The 20812-nt window shown below is 35.8% G+C and overlaps 1 protein-coding gene across 1 annotated transcript in view; it reads right to left on the reverse strand.

The window, feature by feature from the left end:
* The window catches only part of ADGRB3 (adhesion G protein-coupled receptor B3), a 799562-nt gene that overhangs the window by 143139 nt on the left and 635611 nt on the right, over positions 1-20812 (reverse strand). Inside the window, exons 16-18 of the mRNA XM_060030408.1 lie at positions 8931-9057; positions 7232-7335; positions 2651-2753 (exon numbers count right to left, since the gene is read on the reverse strand). Coding sequence (XP_059886391.1) covers positions 2651-2753; positions 7232-7335; positions 8931-9057 — 334 coding nt within the window. The remainder of the gene's footprint in view (positions 1-2650; positions 2754-7231; positions 7336-8930; positions 9058-20812) is intronic.

The raw sequence follows: 20812 nt of genomic DNA on the forward strand, positions 1-20812 counted from the left end.
ACTCCTCCCCACACGCATCAACAGTGTAGCAGCAGAAATCAGCACAGTCTATCTGGAACAGAACCACCAGGATCCCAAAACCATATAGAATCTATTCTGCAGAAACAGAACTAAACTGACCTTTTATTTTTTTAAACCAAGTCCATGCCGGCCATGCTTCATAATCAGAAATGAAATGTAAAACTAGACTTGTCTTATCTTGCCTTTGATGCTCATAATATTCATAGATATCTAGCAGACATTTTAATTTAAAAAAAAAACAACAGGATATTGAGAACCTGGAAAAGCAAAAATGGGCAAGCAGAATGTAATTTCTCAAAACTTCTTTAGTCTCTAAGTATCATTACCATTTAGACCTACACAACATGGTAGTCACTTGGTACATGTAGCCACTGAGCACTTGAAATGCGCTTGGCCCAAACTGTGATGTATTATAAGTATAAAACACACACCAGATTCTGAAGACTTTATTTTAAAAAACTTTAAAACATTGTATTAACATTTAAAAATATTACTTATATGTTAAGATGGTCATCTTTTGGATATACTGAGTTAAATATATTATTAAAATTGATTTTGCTTGTTTATTTTTACTTATTTTAATGTGGCTACCAAACTGTCACTATTACATACATAGTTTGCATTTGTGGCCTAGAGTGTATTTCTATTGAACAGCAATGATCCAACAGAAATACACAACAACCACTAAAATATGTGGTAAACCTTGTAGAAAATTCTACTATTTGACCATTTGGCTCAGAACTTGTAAAAACTTTGCCAGACAGCATAAAGCAGTTTTAAAAGCATATTTCCTACTGAAGACAATGATGTTTTCCATATTCTAATGAGGGACATAACTCAAGAGTGTTTGGAGGGTAAAAAATGACATGGAGACTTTGGTGGAAAAAAACAAAACAAAACAAGCTACCAGCTCAAGCTAACTCTAGCTTGAATTTTTCTGGTTCCCAGACCCAGTAAGTGATTTCTACTTCAGAGGAAAGCTCTTCTTCTTTGCACGGAGGTTCAAGGACAAACAGTTAAAGAATTGTGACCAGGTATGAACAAGTGAAGGAGCATTCCTAAGGGATCTGAGGTCCTGCCAGGTGAACAGCGAGGACAGGGGTGAGATGAGGGATTCTTCACTGCTCAGGGCTCACGGGGTGTCTCCCCTCCTTCATCCCCAGCCCTTTCCTTCCCTTCCCAGCTTGCTTGCGCCTACCTCCATCCATTTCCCCTCTGCTGGTTACTCTGCACACTTCTTTTTCCCCTCCCAATTCCAACTGCATCTCCCTCACTGTGGTCTTTCTCCTTTCTTCCTCTGACTTTCTTTTTCCCATGAATTTCTTGTTAAATTTAGGTTAAATAGTCAGAAGGTGGCCCTGAAATATATTTTAATAGACTTTACTTTGTCTCACCTTTTTTTAAGAAGACACAGGAAAGAAATGGGAAAAGAACTAAACATTCAGATACGTGAAAGGTGAAAGTGCTTTTTACTTCCACAAGGCTCCTTATTGGGCTCTTATTGGTGTTCCCTTTTTTGCTTTTGTCCTTCATGGTTAGTGACCTTCCGCTTATCCCCCCTCCACCCCCTCCCCACAGTCCTAGGGTAATATGGGTCAAGATAAAATCTTCATCAGAATCACCTAAGCAGTTTCCCAGACCTCTCTAGACCCCAAATTGTATTCTTTGGGTAGGAATCAGATTCTTAGGAGTGTAAGTTAGCAAAATAAACAAACTATCCATAATCTTTGATGTTGATGCATGTCTTACAAATATCTAATATAGCGAAAGTACCTACTGAAAAGTGCATTGGATGTTCTAAAAATGATAGCTTATAGGGAAGAAGTTCAATTATTGACTTTAGTATTTGGAAAAAAATTAAGAAAAGAACAGGCCCAAACTGACCAGCAAATATTATCAAAGCATTTTTTAACAGAATTCCTTTGAGGTTGGGGTAAGTTAATTTAAGATTTCTATTATGGGTTTCTTGGTATGTATTTCAGAGTCATTTAGCAAAAAGACTGACAGTCATTTCTCAAAAAACATGGTCATTCAACTCAAGTCATATATTTTACATTTGCTGAAAGTGTTACACAGTTAAAGAACTACAAAACTGTTTAAGTATCAAAATACTTTCTGCCTAATAAAACTTTTTGAAAAGCATAAAATCTAGAGTCACTTCCTCCTAATACTGTCTTTGGTTATTGTCTAAAATAAGTTTTTTGGCGGATTTTTCAACAGCTATGTTACACTAGTTAGCAATTTATAGTTGAATTTTAGGAATCAGTATGTTAATAAATTAGATCAAAACACAGGAAATTCTATTACAATTAGGATAATGAATTAAAATTTGTGCTTTTGATGTTCCAAGGCTTTGAACTCATAGAGCTTTGACATAATGTTTAATAAACACATATGTTTACTATTATAAACAGCCTCTCAATCCCCAAGAAATTAAGCCAAGGGAATGTATTTCTTGACTGGAATCACCAATACTTTTATTCAGAAACAAATAAAATATTTTTATTTTTAAAAATAATTTCATCAGAAGTTCCCTATTTTATCAAGAATAAACATATAGATTATCAATAGCCAACTTTATGTCACAACATAAACGCAGAAAGAGAAGCAGAATAATCACCAGTCATACCTTATTATGTGTCTGAGTCTGTCCAACCAGGATGAGGATGTTGGATGAGATGATAGACAGGCAGAAGTTAATCAGAATTATGGACCTCTCAGAGCGTATGTACCTAGCCAGAGAGAGAAAGTGTCCAACTTTAAAATTCAGCAGAAAGATGAGAAATTCTCTATTATGCAAATTGGTGGAATTCATCCAGAAAAAGACACTAACATGAAGCCTTTACATGAGAAAAAAATATTTAAAAAGTTGTTTTTAAGGAAGATTATTCTTAGAGACCCAATTTTATAGTGACATATAATATCCAAGAGACCTTAAATTTATTTTTCTTTAGACATTAGTGTGGACAACATGGCACTTCTGACAGAAGCTTAATTGCACATCTGTTATCACCATAACATTCTTTACTAGAAGTATAAAATTTCTTAGGATGGTATCAGTTAGTATCATTACCTTCCTATTTGTGTATCTGTAATATGCTAATTATTATCATTTACATCAACCAGTAGAAACTGAAAACCAAAAAGAAAACCCCCACACAGATTCTGAAATATCCCCCTTATTTACGAGGAAGATGCCTTTACTCTCATGAAGCCATGAACAATTTGCACCCACCGCTTCACTCGCTCAAGTATTTTTATATAGTTAGGCTGTTACTCTTTAGGTTTTTCTTTTCCTGAATAATTGTTCCAAAACAAGAAAAAAGAAAATGAATCTTTACTGCTGAAATCTAATCCAATCCACAAATGATAATTCATCATTAGGCTGGAAAATTAGTTGGAGCCTGCCATATTTTACCCGTATGAAGAAGTATTTATATACAGTCTGTCATATAATTTTTAAGCACATCAAGAATGTAAGCCTAGGGTTAAGATGGGAATAAAAACACAGACCTACTAGAGAATGGACTTGAGGATGTGGGGAGGGGGAAGGGTGAGCTGGGACGAAGTGAGAGAGTGGCATGGACATATATACACTACCAAATGTAAAATAGATAGCTAGTGGGAAGCAGCTGCATAGCACAGGGAGGTCAGCTGGGTGGTTTGTGACCACCTTGGGGGGGGATAGGGAGGGTGGGAGGGAGGGAGAAGCAAGAGGGAAGAGATATGGGAACATATGTATATGTATAACTGATTCGCTTTGTTATAAAGCAGAAACTGACACACCATTGTAAAGCAATTAAAAAAAAAAAAAAAAGAATGTAAGCCATGGAGAAAACTGCTCAGAATCAAATGTTCTACCAGGTGTTTACCCTAAAAGGGTAGCAGCTATCTTGCTTTACTGTACCCTGTGGTAAATCACTGAGTGACAGTAACAAAAAGACATATTTGTTCGTGCTGTGTATTTGAGACTGTTCAATTTGTGTTAGAACATGAACTCACTGTCCACAGCCCACAGTGTGGGCTTCCCTGTGCAGTGTTCCATGGGGGTGCCAGAGATCTGGAGGCACTCTTTGGAAGGTAAAAATCTATCAAAGTTCTTACTCTCTGTTTGTGAGGAATATTTAGGCAGAGGTCCTACATTCCATCACATGTTTCAGAAAAGAAAGCAAAACAAAAACAAGAGTAATAATAAAATATACAAAGAAAATTTTTAATATAAAAGAATCTTCCTTTCTTCACAGAACAAACATAGAATGAACCTAGGTGGACCCTCAATAAAAAATGGCCTCCAGAGTAGCTTAATCTTGTCCCTGCATCATCAGTATCTAAAAATATAATAAACCACACACTGGGATGCTGAAAACATCAAATATTAAGTCGTTTCTTTTTTTTTGGTTGGGGATGTATCATTAAAACGTTTAAGGGCTGCACACAGTTGACCCTTTATGTGATATTAAAGGCTTCCATGACAGCACAAGTACACAGATGACATTACTGAAAGGCTTTCATCGATATCATTTGCTCAGTAAATAGAAAAATCATGGTAATGAAGACCTAGACTGACCACCCTGAAGAGTCTTTAGATGTTTTCATTGTCATTAACATTGTGACATTATTGCCTTAAAAATTGCTATAAAATGTCTCAACTTTCAAAACATTTCATAAATATGCTTTATGTTTTAAACAAAATTTGTGAATGCATCATTTCAATACATGGATTAAAAGGACATGCTCAGTTGCTCTGTGATGTAACAACGTAATTCTACAGAACATATCTGTAGATGGAGAGAACGTAACAATGGATTCATTTTTTGTTGAATATTTCTAATGAGCTACATGAGACATCAGCAAATTTCAAAGTGGTATATTATATATAAAATAATTCTGATGTTCACACATTTTACACATCATTAGAAAAGCAAAAAAAAAAAAAAAAAAAAAAACACTAAACCTTTTAATTAGAAAAAAAAAAAGCAGTAAGATCCTGACATGAGTATTATCATACAGGAATGTTACTAGGTAAATTTCATGTTTAGAAAATGCATTGAATTCGTCATGCTACAAGATTCACTTAATAGTTTATGAATCTTGAAACTTCTATCAAATTATTAATATTACTTCAATTCTTCTACCTGTAGACAATGAGTTGATGGCCACTAACGGTTAGGAATTCAAATTTATATTGTTTCTTAGTACTGTCTTCTAAACTTCTCAGTTTCATGTCAAGTTTGGATAGACACTTTCAGGTGGTAATTCCTAGAAAGCTATTGAAATAGGTGATTTTCCTGGATTTTCTGGATTACAGCAAACTTCCCTACAGACTAAATAATCCTGTACTTCTTTGATAACTTTTATATATCATTTATACTAGCAGTGTTTGTGCTAGCGTTAGCCATATGTATTGAGGCGTGAAGAGGTGTAATTGGTGGCTGAACCCTAAGTACTGAGAAATGGAACTTGGTTCTGAACACTTCAGTGAGTATGACTTATGATGCCATTGATGAATTGTGATACTATTACCTAGTATCCTGGCCCATAAACACTGCCTCATTTCCTGAGAAATACCATTCAGGCAATTGTGGGAGAGAAAGTCTTCTTCCCAGCCTTTGTCTGTCTTGCTCTTGTATTACCAGGACAATGCCTGCTTGACCGAGCCCTGAACCCTGGATTCTACTGTCTACAATGCCATGCCTAGAACAAACATTTCTTTCATTTCATGAGACTGGCCATATATTATCAGATTCCCTCATTTGGTATTTCACTACCCTGCATGGGAAGGCAGGACCTCTGTTACGTATCTGTATCAATGGATCAAGAATGTGTACATATTTTGTTTTTGTATGAAGCATGAAAATCTTAATATCTTTGACAATATAATATTCTGGACAATTAATTTTTGTCCTCAAAAGAGTAAAAAATGTAATGGAGAACAATGATTTTTTTTTAAAAAAAAGGATGTTAAATCAAATGATCTTTCCTTATTAAATTGTAATTAATTTTTCAATGAAATTTTTTTTTTTTTTTTATGGTACGCGGGCCTCTCACTGTTGTGGTCTCTACCGTTGAGGAGCACAGGCTCCGGACGCGCAGGCTCAGCGGCCATGGCTCATGGGCCTAGCCGCTCCGCGGCATGTGGGATCTTCCCAGACCGGGACACGAACCTGTATCCCCTGTATTGGCAGGCGGACTCTCAACCAGTACGCCACCAGGGAAGCCCTCAACGAAATAGTTTTCTATCCTCAGTAAAAGATAAGTAAAATACTAGGCCTGGCTACCTTTGCAATTTTAATATTTCCAAATATTCAGGAAATAATACATAATTATTTATTTGCTAATATGGTAACTGTTTTTAGAACATTTTAAAGTAATCAAAATGGATATAAAAATGTTTAACATTTGAAAATTTATTGGGAAGTTTAGTTATATACTAGTTATCAATATGTCAGTAGACATAATAAACTTCACAGGTCTAATTCTCATTAACAGAACAAGAACAAATCTTAGAGAACTACTACATTTTCATACAATGTCAAACAGATATAATTTCACATATTATAGAACAGTATTTTTCAATCACTTTCCCTTGTTTATGTATTTTTATGACTTTTTAAAATCAGTTTGTCAAAATCTAACTTAGTGGAAACATTCAGCTGAGAAGTCTTTTCTAAAGCTTTATGGTATTATATTAATGCATTAATATTATAGAAGACTTTACACATTGAGACACACAGAAAGCATATGTTTAAAACTTAAGCATTTGGAGACCATATTTCTATAACAGAGAAATTAATTTGACTGTATCATTAAATTCTCAAGCTCAATAGCAGTTGGGATAAATATAAACAACACAGAGACTGAACTTGGGGTATTAAGAGTACCATGCTTGGGGTAAGCAACTTGTTGAAGGCTACCATCATTTGAATTGGGAAGAAAAGTGTGTGTGTGTGTGTGTGTGTGTGTGTGTGTGTGTGTGTGTTTTGTTTACTTTCCCATTGTAGGAAAATACAGACAAGAAAATTAAGTAAACACTTATTTAGTATTATTGAGCTCATTTATTATAGCTCAGTCACGGCAATTATAATCCTGTTTTCAAAGTACTTCTTTCAGTAAATTAAGAAAACATGAGACATATAATAGTTATTATATTCCTTGATTTAACTCTGAATAACAGAACATTCCATTTCTAGTGTATTAATTGACTACATACCTCCATAATGCTGCATAGACAACGGCTAGGGTGATCAAGGCCAAGCAAGAAAGGCCACTGCCTACAATTAGGGTAACTGAAGGTGTACTAGAGGATTCCATGATCTGTAAATTAAACAAAAGAAGCAAAAAAAAAAAAAAAGAGAGAGAGAGAGAGAATTTTTAAAATAAATTAAAATAACTTCTAAACTCAACAAAACTATCCTAACACTCAAAAATAGCCAATATAGTTGTTATAGTAACCAGATAATTACCCAGTAACCACTCTGTTCACATATTCTCAACCTCTAAAATGACTAATTCTAGCTACTCCCTCTCTCCCACTGTGAAGTAATGAAGGCCTTAAGAGTTTTCAATGCTTGATTGTGGCATATACCCACTTACAGCTTTCTAAAATAAATAACTGAAGCTACAACTTGGTCAACATTAACATGTTAAATTTCATCTAGTTGAAATTTGAAGCAGTATTTATTTTTCTTCAACTAACTACAGTTCAGTTATTTCACAAAATGTATTTTGTTGAAATTTACTTTGATCCTCCCATTATGTTATCCAAATCTGGTACCTAGATATTGAAAATTTTTCAAACTTTCTGACTTTTGACAACTTTGTTCTAAGTCAAGTATTCTCTCATTTAATTTCACTAGCTTGGCCTCTAAGAATATAGAAGAAAATCAAATTTCAAGTGTAAGACCTTAGAATATATTTGTGATATTTTTTCTGTGAACAAAATATATAGAGATAATCTTCACAATGTCAATATTAGTCTCTAAATACTTGACCTTGAAAAATAAGTCTTATATCTTTTAAAACATATATAAAGATCAAAGAGATTTCTTTCTATAGACACTAACATGGTACTAACTAATAAAATCTGCTGTTTTTCATATTTTTAGTATTGGAAGTTTAAAGAAATACACTTTAAGATCAAGTGTGTTCCAAATCTTAGATATGCACAATCAATTTTATAGGCATTTTTGGCTATCAAAATAAGGAAAAAGAGTGATGCATATTTAGGCCAGATTTAGACAGAAAGTCACATTTTTCTTAATAATTATTTTTCACCACTTCAATTTCTGAAATAATTTTTCAAAGTACATTTGATGAGGATGTTATTTTTTCTTTCAGACAGTTTATACAACTGTCTGTTTCAGAAACTAGTTTTACAAACCTATATACTTCTAAGGAATGATTTTACAGTTTCTGACAGTCTCTGCTTTCATAAAAATTTCATTTAATTAAAAAAATAAATATCCAAGGACACCCCAGAAAACCTGTACTGAAAATATCCAATGCAGATATGCAATGTGTTTGGTTATAGTGTCTGGGGTCTTCATTCTACTACCAACAGTAACCTCACAAATTCCCCAGAACAGCTTTAGAGTTCTAAAATAAAGGTTAAGCTGACAAGTATTTTTATTTGAAAGTTTGCAGCATATTAGCAATATGATTGGAGTACATCCTCAAAACTATACTGCAGAAATTTCAAGTTAGAAGACATAAAATTGAGTAGAATTTAGTTATAGCACACCAACTAGAATTCATTTCACCAAGCTACTGTAGCTAAGGAGGAGACGAACCCAATTTTGCCACCCTGCAACATTTTCCATTTCCCCATTTAAAATGCAGTTCCCTGGAGAAACACTCTCCACAATGTCCCTGCCTTTGCATTAAAGCCGTGTTTTCCCTTTGTTACTTACTATTTCTCTAGGTTGCTGAGCCAAAATGGCGAAGGTAGAGAGACGATCACATAAGCATTTCGTATGGGATGCATCGGTAAGCACAGTTTTACATCCCTGGGTGGACCAGGTTCCCAAAGACTCGTTCCTGTAGAGGGTGGGGGGGTGGGGGGGAGATCGGGATAAATACGCCTGACTGCCAAATCCGTAATGAAGAAAATGCAATTTAATTGAGAGAATCGTCTACTGTAATTCCCGTACAGGGAGAAAAAAAAAATCTACTTGTTGTTGAACAGGACGTAATTTAGATGCATCTCCAGTAATGCAAAGCGAGAGTGTTTGGAGAAAGCAGGCGGGCGGCGGTACGGCGTGCAGAGAGCTGTCCAGCGCCGGAGGTGCTGAAACCGGGACTGGCTCTGTCCAGCCCTCTGCGAGGAACGGCGGCGGCGGCGGCACGAGCAGCCGCCAGAGCGTTGGCAGCCACTTCCTATGCTCACCGGATCGTTTCAAACACTCATAGAGTGTAAAGAGGCTTTTCACATTGCATACCAGCTCTGATTCCCGTCCCGTATTTTTGGATCGTGAACGCTGACTTTTAAACCGAGGATTTCTCTGAAAAGCCTGCCTAAAAGGTTAGATAGCTTGTGTTGGGTGATATAGAATCTTCTCTGTTGGTTAGGGATTTTTCCTCCCTTTAGAATTAGCTGCTGTGAAAATTTCACCCTGGAAATGGGAAGCAGCAGCAGCGGCATCAGCTGGTTCCGACTCTCATTGCCTTTGCCTGATATCCAGGGGAGTGGTGGGTTTCAGACATCAGCTTCCCACTCCACACTTCACTCAGCCCAAGCTCCTCTGAAGCCCTTGACATTTCTTCCCCTCACCCACCTCTCTGCCCCGGGGTGGAAGCATTAAGCTAACCACAAGACTGCCAGAACATTTAGAAGAATAACCCCACCTCAAAGTCCGGTAGGAATGGGGAAAGAGGGCCTGCTTCAATCTTCCCTTTGGTGTAGCCATTCAAAATTCTAAAGCATATGGTTTCTTTCCCACCCCAGCAGAACAATAAAAATGGTATCAACCTACGCCTTCTTAGTGGGGGGTGAAGATGGGGGAGAATCCTTCCACCCCCCGGCTGAACTACTCTACAGGAAGAGGAAGAAAAGAAAAAAAAAAAGCTATAGAGTTCAACCAATCAACTTTATTATCATTACACGTGTTATATACTGAATGCACCAATTGTCACCTCCCCTCCCCCAGGCACGGAACTCTCCAAGTAGCAAACCTGTGTGTATGTGTGTGCTTAAATTTCAAACCCAATTACTATCTATGTTAAAAATCACTCTAAAACTCCAGAAGGATAACACATGGCTTGGTGTTAATTTTGATATGGTACTTTTTATTTCATCTACTCCATATCTCTGAATGCCTAAAGCTATTGGGTTAAATATGAATGCAGTCTATTTCTGAGCTATTTCAATGACAGAGGTTTCACTGTGACAGCTGGACTTCCAAGTTGAGCTGTAGAGTATAATTTACACTATCCCTTTTTGGGATTTAGATGCAATATCTTTTTAATATTCATTAATTTGATTTAAATATTGATTTGATATCACTAATATGCACGACTCAAAATACCCTTAATTACAACTTCTTTTAAAAAGGAATAGACTATATTTGGGGAGAGGTACAAAAACGTTATACCTAAGTTCACCCCAATACTTCTAAGTATTAGCCAATTAAAAATTTGGTAGGTCTCTTTTCTTTCTCATGATGTCATACAACCATGCAAAATTATATATATATATATATATATATATATATATATATATATATATATATATATTTCAGTTATATCTCAACCAACTGCAACAGTATTAAATTCCAATTCTACCTAACCAGAGCAGCACTTCAATTTATTTCATTGGCTGCCTGTCTCTTATTGTCTTGTGACAAAGAGTTAAGGCCAAATAAAAAACATTTATCTCAGCTGATTAAAGTTTAAAGAAGAAAGATACATTTAAGAAAATCTGACATGTTTTAAAACACAACATTGCATTATTAATCCTGTATGACAGCTTTACTTTAATGCACTATTTGTGCTTTCAAGATGGAGTCCAGTACCTACACTTTTCATATTATGTGGCTATGACCAATAAACTAATTCAAAGTCTTACAAGGAAAAAAGTTTACTGCAAATAAGACCTCATGAGACAAAGTGATATATTTATATCTAGGTAATGAAAGTTTGTTTACTCAAGAAAATGTTAGTATTATTAACCTTTGGCTGTCAGATGTAAAGTCTATGTTCAATATAACGTTGCTAGACTCTGAAGATCATGCAAATTTTATATGACATCTTCAGAAAAGTAGGTCAATTTACTCTGCTCTGTACAAAGATTGCAGTGTTGACCTGGCCCAGCCCCAGGCAAAACTGGGAAGTAAGTGACACTGGTCTCCATGTTTCAATCTTTCATTTCCCCCCCAAGCATGAAATGTTTCTGATCTCACTGGGCCCCTTTTGATGGGTACCTTCCTGAGGCTTACATAACTTTTCTCCTTACCTTTCTTAGGAATTATTATCCCTTTGTTGACTTTACCTGATGAAACTAATGGAAAATATTATGAGTGACTGAGTACAGCTTGATGTGCTCTCCCCAGTTTAATGCAAGTTATAAAACACAAAATAATGCATCTGATAGCAGAACACCAGAATATGATCAGATGAGTAGGAGTGAACATTTTGAAAGGTGAGGAGGTAACTTCCAACTTCTATATTTGGTTGCTTGCAAGAGCTGAGTAATAAGTGTGATGCCATCTGATGCCAAATTTTAAATTGTTTCATAAAACCTCTTGATATTTTAAAACCAGATAAAACTCTTATAAATTAGTTTTTAAAATCACTAGCATACATGTCACTACTATTACAAAAACTATAGTATATGTCACCTGTATTTTCACACATTTCATAGCTATTCTTACTGTACAAAATTCTTCGAAAGCACGGTACATGTGTCTGACTGATTTCAGGGAGACCTTGTAAAGCAAACTGATGTGTGGTAGAGCTAATGTGAAGCAAAATAGCTTCCCCAGTCTGCACAGAACAAGGTTTTAAAGCACGTGGACTATTCCAGCAGTCACATTATTCTTCTAATGTCATAGATTTGCATGCCATGATTAATGGTATATCTGTGAATTATTCTTAGTTATTAAGTCTAGCTTGTCATCAATGGGGCAAGCAAATACAATGAAATATGTATGAACATTAAAGATATAATAAGAATAACAGACTGAGGATGTCAGAAGCAAACACAAAATGATGATACACACATTTTACTGAAAAATCACATATTTCTTTTTCATAGTGTCTTTTCTGGACATTAATTCTTTTTTTCAAATAGTTTTCAAAATAACTAGGCCTGCAGAAATTTCATATAAGCAGCATATTCTTCGTTGGCTACACCTACATTCACCCATGTTAGCTCTTAGCTGTCATCTGTACCTCTTCTCCTTCTTCCTATTATTAGGCTGGCTAAAAGAAGAAAAGAGTCTGCCTGTCCCAAGTATTTGAAAGTACATACCCACAAGGACAGAATGCTGTGAAAATATATGACACAAAATCTATTATTTCCCACCTTAATATTTATTTGAGACCTTTCCCCAATTTCCTAAGACTCTACATGATTTCTCTTTGGATCGGAGTTCATTTTTGGGGTCTGGATCTCATGGGAGAGTTAAATAATATAGCATGTGATTATATACTCTAGCATTTAAGATTAAAGAAAAAGATTATCCATTCACTCCAATGAAAAGTTGTTTAGGAAAAAACTGATAGCAAAAACTTATAGTGACACATTTCAAAACTGTTTCAAGAAATCAAACTTTTACCTTTTGAAATACCCATACAACTAAATATTCCACTTAAATCACTCTTTTATAAAACCATCTATTCTACTTCATAATACATCAGTGTGTAAAGTATTTATCATGAATAAGTTATAAACTTTAGCAGGTTTATATCTCAGGGTCGATTTTTTATTTAATTTTTATTTCATTTTAAAGTATAGTTGATTTTCTTTTTATTTAACAAACTTTTTTTAACAAAATTTTTTTTAACATCTTTATTGGAGTATAATTGCTTTACAATGGTGTGTTAGTTTCTGCTGTATAACAAAGTGAACCAGCTATACATATACATATATCCCTTTATGTCCTCCCTCTTGTGTCTCCCTCCCACCCTCCCTATCCCACCCCTCTAGGTGTTCACAAAGCACTGAGCTGATCATCCTGCGCTATGCTGCTGCTTCCCACTAGCTATCTATTTACATTTGGTAGTGTATATATGTCTGTGCCACTCTCTCACTTCATCCCAGCTTACACTTCCCCCTTCCCGTGTCCTCAAGTCCATTCGCTATGTCTGCCTCTTTATTCTTGTCCTGTCCCTACGTTCTTCAGAATCATTTTTTTTAGATTCCATATATATGTGTTAGCATACGGTATTTGTTTTTCTCTTTCTGACTTACTACACTCTATACGGCAGACTCTAGGTCCATCCACCTCACTACAAATAACTAAATTTCGTTTCTTTTTATGGCTGAGTAATTTTCCATTATATATATGTGCCAGATCTTCTTATCCATTCTTCTGTCAATGGACACTTAGGTTGCTTCTATATTCTGGCGATTGTAAATACAGCTGCAGTGAACATGATTCTTTCTGAATTATGGTTTTCTCAGGGTATATGCCAGGCAGTGGAATTGCTGGGTCATACGATAGCTTTATTTTTAGTTTTTTAAGGAACCTCCATACTGTTCTCCATCATGGCTGTATCAATTTACATTCCCACTAACAGTGCAAGAGGGTTCCCTTTTCTCCACACCCTCTCCAGCATTTATTGTTTGCAGATTTTTTGATGATGGCCATTCTGACTGGTGTGAGGTGATACCTCATTGTAGTTTTGATTTGCATTTCTCTAATGATTAGTGATGTTGAGCATTCTTTAATGTGTTTGTTGGCAATCTGTATGTATTCTTTGGAGAAATGTCTATTTAGATCTTCTGCACATTTTTGGATTGGGTTGTTTGTTTTTTTGATATTGAGCTGCTTGTATATTTTGGAGATTAATCCCTTGTCAGTTGCTTCATTTGCAAATATTTTCTCCCATTCTGAGGGTTGTCTTTTCATCTTGTTTATGGTTTCCTTTGCTGTGCAAAGCTTTTAAGTTTCATTAGGTCCCATTTGTTTATTTTTCTTGTTATTTCCATTGCTCTAGGAGGTGGGTCAGAAAGGATCTTACTGTGATTTATGTCATAGAATGTTCTGCCTACATTTCTCTCGAAGAATTTTATAGTGTCTGGCCTTACATTTAGGTCTTAATCCATTTTGAGTTTATTTTTGTGTATGGTGTTAGGGAGTGTTTTAATTTCATTCTTTTACATACAGCTGTCCAGTTTTCCCAGCACCACTTATTGAAGAGGCTGTCTTTTCTCCATTGTATACTCTTGCCTCCTTTATCAAAAATAAGGTAACCATATGTGTGTGGCTTTATTTCTGGGCTGTCTATCCTGTTCCATTGATCTATATTTCTGACTTTGTGCCAGTACCATACTGTCTTTATTACTGTACCTTTGTAGTATAGTCTGATGTCTGGGAGACTGATTCCTCCAGCTCTGTTTTTCTTTCTCAAGATTGCTTTCACTATTTGGGTTTTTTTGTGGTCAAATACAAATTGTGAAATTTTTGTTCAAGTTCTGTGAAAAATGCCACCGGTAGTTTGATAGGAATTGCACTGAATCTGTAGATTGCTTTGGGTAGTAATTTTCACAATGTTGATTCTTCCAATCCAAGAACATGGTATATCTTTCCATCTGTTTGTATCATCTTTAGTTTCTTTCATCCATGTCTTATAGTTTTCTGCATACAGGTCTTTTGTCTCCTTAGGTAGGTTATTCCTACGTATTGTACTCTATTTGTTGTAATGGTAAATGAGAGTGTTTCCTTAATTTCTCTTTCAGATTTTTCATCATTAGTGTAGAGGAATGCAAGAGAGTTCTGTGCATTAATTTTTTATCCTGCTATTTCATCAAATTCATTGATTAGCTCTAGTTGTTTTCTGGTAACATCTTTAGGATTCTCTGTGTATAGTATCATGTCATCTGCAAACAGCGATAACTTTACTTCTTCTTTTCTGACTTGGATTCCTTTTATTCCTTTTTCTTCTGATTGCTGTGGCTAAAACTTATAAAACTATGTTGAAAAATAGTGGTAATAGTGGAAAACCTTGTCTTCTTCCTGATCTTAGAGGAAATGGTTTCAGTTTTGCAACATTGAGGACAATGTTGGCTGTGGGTTTGCATATATGGAGTTTATTATGTTGAGGTAGGTTCCATCTATGCCTACTTTCTGGAGGGCTTTTAGCATAAATGGGTGTTGAATTTTGTCAAAATCTTTTTCTGCATGTATTGAAATGATCATATGGTTTTTCTCCTTCGATTTGTTAATATGGATTATCACACTGACTGATTTGCATATATTGAAGAATCCTTGCATTTCTGGGATAAACCCCACTTGATCATGGTGTATGATCCTTTTAATGTGCTGTTGGATTCTGTTTGGCAGTATTTTGTTGAGGATTTTTGTATCTATGTTCATCAGTGATATTGGCCTGTAGTTTTCATTCTTTGTGACATCTTTGTATGGTTTTGGTATCAGGGTGATGGTGGTCTTGTAGAATGAGTTTGGGAGTGTTCTTCCCTCTGCTATATTTTGGAAGAGTTTGAGAAGAAGAGCAGTTAGCTCTTTTCTAAAGGTTTGATAGAATTCGCCTGTGAAGCCATCGGGTCCTGGGTTTCTGTTTGTTCGAAGATTTTTTTTTTTTTTTTTTTGTGGTACGCAAGTCCCTCACTGCTGTGGCCTCTCCCATTGTGGAGCACAGGCTCTGGACATGCAGGCTCAGTGACCATGGCTCACAGGTGCCGCTTCGTGGCTGTGGGATCTTCCCGGACCAGGGCACGAACCTGTGTCCCTTGCATCAGCAGGCGGACTCTCAACCACTGTGCCACCAGGGAAGCCCTGTTGGAAGATTTTTAATGACAGTCCCAATTTCAGTGCTTGTGACTAGTCTGTTTATATTTTCCATTTTTTCCTGGTTCAGTCACAGAAGGTTGTGATTTCTAAGAATTTGTCCATTTTTCCAGGTTGTCCATTTTATTGGCATATCATTGCTTCTAGTCATCTCTCATGATCCTTTGTATTTCTGCAGTGTCAATTGTTACTTCACCTTTTGCATTTCTAATTCTATTGATTTGATTCTTCTCCCTTTTTTTTCTTCATGAGTCTGGCTAATGGTTTATCAATTTTGTTTATCTTCTCAAAGAACCAGCTTTTAGTTGTATTGATCTTTGCTATTGTTTCCTTCATTTCTTTTTCATTTATTTCTTATCTGATCTTTATGATTTCTTTCCTTCTGCTAACTTTGGGAGTTTTTTGTTCTTCTTTCTCTAATTGCTTTATGTGTAAGGTTAGGTTGTTTATTTGAGATGTTTCTTGTTTCTTGAGTTTGGAATATATTGCTATAAACTTCCCTCTTAGAACTGCTTTTGCTGCATCCAATAGGTTTTGGGTCATCGTGTTTTCATTGTCATTTGTTTTTAGGTATTTTTTGATTTCCTCTTTGATTCCTTCAGTGATATCTTGCTTATTTAGTAGTGTATTGTTTAGCCTCCATGTGTTTGTATTTTTTACACATTTTTCCCTGTAATTGATATCTAGTCTCATAGCATTGTTGTCGGAAATGATACTTGATATGATTTAAATTTTCTTAAACTTATGAAGGCTTGATTTGTGACCCAAGATATAATCTATCCTGGAGAATGTTCCAAGAGCACTTGAGAAGAAAGTGTACTCTGTTGTTTTTGGATGGAATGTTCTATAAATATCAATTAAGTCCATTTTGTTTAGTGTATCATTTAAAGCTTGTGTTTCCATATTTATTTTCATTTTGGATGATCTGTCCATTGGTGAAAGTGGGGTTAAATTCCCCTACTATGATTTTGTTACTGTCGATTTCCCCTTTTATGGCTGTTAGCATTTCCCTTATGTATTGAGGTGGTCCTATGTTGAGTGCATAAATACTTACAATTGTTATATCTCCTTCTTGGATTGATCCCTTGATCATTATGTAGTGTCCTTCTTTGTCTCTTGTAATAGTCTTTATTTTAAAGTATGTTTTGTCTGATATGAGAATGGCTACTCCAGCTTTCTTTTGATTTCCATTTGCATGGAATATCTTTTCCCATCCCCTTACTTTCAGTCTGTATGTGTCTCTAGGTCTGAAGTGGGTCTCTTTTAGACAGCATATATATGGGTCTTGTTTTTGTATCCATTCAGCCAGTCTTTGTCTTTTGGTTGGAGCTTTTAATCCATTTACATTTAGGGTAGTTATCGATATTTTTGTCCTATTACCATTTTCTTAATTGTTTTGGCTTGTTATTGTAGATCTTTTCCTTCTTTTGTGTTTCCTGCCTAGAGAACTTCCTTTAGCATTTGTTGTAAAGCTGGTCTGGTGGTGCTGAATTCTCTTAGCTTTTGCTTGTCTGTAAAGATTTTAATTTCTCCATTGAATCTGAATGAGATCCTTGCTAGGTAGAGTAATCTTGGTTGTAGGTTCTTCCCTTTCATCAGTTTAAATATGTCCTGCCACTCCCCCTCTGGCTTACAGAGTTTCTGCTGAAAGATCAACAGTTAACCTTATGGGGATTCCCTTGTATGTTATTTGTTGCTTTTCCCTTGTTGCTTTTAATATTTTTTCTTTGTATTTAATTTTTTATAGTTTGATTAATAGTTCTCTTGGCATGTTTCTCCTTGGATTTATCCTGTATGGGACTCTCTGTGCTTCCTGGACTTGATTGACTATTTCCTTTCCCATATTAGGGAAGTTTTCAACTATAATTCTTCAAATATTTTCTCAGTCCCTTTGTTTTTCTCTTCTTCTTCTGGACCCCTATAATTCAAATGTTGGTGTGTTTAATGTTGTCCCAGAGGTCTCTGAGACTGTGTTCAATTCTTTTCATTCTTTTTCCTTTATTCTGCCCTGTGGCAGTTATTTCCACTTTTTTATCTTCCAGGTCACTCATCTGTTCTTCTGTCTCAGTCATTCTGCTATTGATTCCTTCTAGAGAATTTTTAATTTCATTTATTGTGTTGTTCATTATTGTTTGTTTTCTCTTTAGTTTTTCTAGGTCCTTGTTAAACGTTTCTTGTATTTCTCCATTCTATTTCCAAGATTTTGGATCATGTTTACTATCATTACCCTGAATTTTTTTCATGTAGACTGCCTATTTTCTCTTCATCTTTTAGGTCTGGTGGGTTTTTACCTTGCTCCTTCATCTGCTGTGTTTCTCTGTCTTCTCATTTTGCTTAACTTACTGTGTTTGGGGTCTCCTTTTCACAGGCTGCAGGTTTGTAGTTCCCATTGTTTTTGGTGTCTGCCCCCAGTGGCTAAAGTTGGTTTAGTGGGTTGTTTAGGCTTCCTGGTGGATGAGACTTGTGCCTGTGTTCTGGTGGATGAGGCTGGATCTTGTGTTTCTGGTGGGCAGGACTGCATCCAGTGGTGTGTTTTGGGGTGTCTGTGAACTTATTATGACTTTAGGCAGCCTCTCTGCTAATGAGTGGGGTTGTGTTCCTGTCTTGCTAGTTGTTTGGCATAGGGTGTCCAGCACTGTAGCTTGCTGGTCGTTGAGTGGAGCTGGGACTTAGTTTGAGATGGAGATCTCTGAGAAAGCTTTTGCCCTTTGATATTATGTGTAGCCGGGAGGTCTTTTGTGGACCAGTGTCCTGGACTTGGCTCTCCCACCTCAGAGGCACAGGCCTGACACCTGGCCAGGGCATGTGGACCCTGTCAGCCACACGGCCAAGTACGTGGGGTGTTTCTTGCCTTTTGAGAAGTCTGAGGCCTTCTGCCAGCATTCAGTAGGTGTTCTGTAGGAGTTGTTCCAGATGTAGTTGTATTTCTTATGTATTTGTAGGGAAGAAGGTGATCTTCATGTCTTACTCCTCCACCATCTTGAAGGTCTCTCCTATGTCAGGGCTTTAATGGTCAATTTATTCAAAACCAAAATAGCTACAGCAGCAATTCTTTAAAAAATTACACACAGCTTCTGAGTACACTGTCCTTGCAATGTATGTGCACTGAAAGAAAGTAATTATTTTCCAATCATAACAGTCATTAACTTCTAAGAATTAGGTGAATCTATATCACTTTTAATGTATATGTCATACCAAAATGAATAATGCATATAGTTTCTTTGTATAAGTTATTCTCATAATACAGAAAATTTTGGAGTGCAGATAAAAAATGTTCCCAATTTTGAGTAAAAAACAGTCTTTAAGGGTAATTTCTACTTTTCAGGACATTGGAAATACTGAGAACTTTGTTATCTCTAGTAACCATTAGTATGTTAAAACACAGTGAAACATGAAATCAGGAAGTTTTGCTAGAAGTAACCTTAGTGATTACCTAGCCCGTTGGTTTTCAACACTTGCTGTATATTAACGTCACCTGGAGACCTTTAAAACTTAAATCCTGAGGTGGAGTCTGGGCATTATTACTTTTCTAATGCTCCCCAGATGATTCTAGTGTGCAGCCAATGCTGCGAACCACTGATCTATCCCAACCATCTAGTTTTACAGAGGAGGAAAGTGAAGTGCAGGAAATTCAGGAAGCTTATTTTAAGGCACAGAGTGAGACACAAAGTTGGGCTTCTCATTTCCAGATTAGAGATTTTTTTTAATACTAACTTTTAGTTGTAGTCCGTTTTAAAGCAGAATGTAATGAACAGTCCTATAAAAAGATCTGAATATCATGCCTATTTACACTTGCAAACAATGTGGCCCTCGTATAATGGTTTTAGCAAAGTACGATTTATCAGTGGATGAAGTTAGCTAAGGACAGATTGTCATGCTTTGGTGTTCATCCTGTTTTTTAAGTGATATATCGTATGACATGTAAAAAAACAAACATTGAGTTTATACCAGTTTTTCATGACATAAAGCATCTCTCATCTCTAGTGAGATCATTTATAGTTTGAGGTGATATAAAAGTTGAAATTACAAATTCTGAAAACATGATATTGAGTAAAAGTTATAAGCTCTTGTTTCCTTCTAAAAATATCCTCTATTTAGATACAATAGAGGATTTTCATATCAATTATCATAATGTCTGCATATAGTAATATACACTAGTATACACAGACACATATATAAATATTTTTAATTTAAAAAGAATAATACCAACATAAAGCATTTATAGTTCATTCACTGTGGTGAAATTTAGGAGTAAGTACTTTGCTACCAGCAGGAAGAGAACTTATCATCCACTAGGTTGAACCTGGAATTAATAGTGACCCCTCCAGACCATAATTAACACCAGATTTCCAATTCTTTGCCTAGAAATGAACTAGTTCTAGGAACATGCTACACTTAGATCTTTCCAGCACTCCTCTGTGCATATTCATGTTTTCTGTCCAACACTAGAATATTAGTTGATAAATTCACCTCACTTTCTTTATTTATAAAATTAACACTCTCCATGCCACACTAGAATATTAGTGCTTTTGACAATTGTATCTTGTTCAGATTTGAATCTCTGACATACCGCTTTTCACTTAGTAGGGACTTAAATGTTTGTTCGGTTAATTTAATAATTATTTACACTTCAAGGGATGGCTTCTAATGCTGTTGGACCCAGACAGATTGTCTTAGCTCCAATTCATTTGCTATCCTTCAGCATATAGCAGAAATGCAGTCTGAAGAGTATCAATGGATCTTAATAGGCTTATCTATTTGCTTTTGGTCTTCAAACATCATTTGATGACGAACTCTGAAAGACTCAGCATCCTGCAGTGATT

This window comes from Delphinus delphis, chromosome 14 (assembly GCF_949987515.2).
Source record: "Delphinus delphis chromosome 14, mDelDel1.2, whole genome shotgun sequence".
NCBI classification, from domain to species: Eukaryota; Metazoa; Chordata; class Mammalia; order Artiodactyla; family Delphinidae; genus Delphinus; species Delphinus delphis.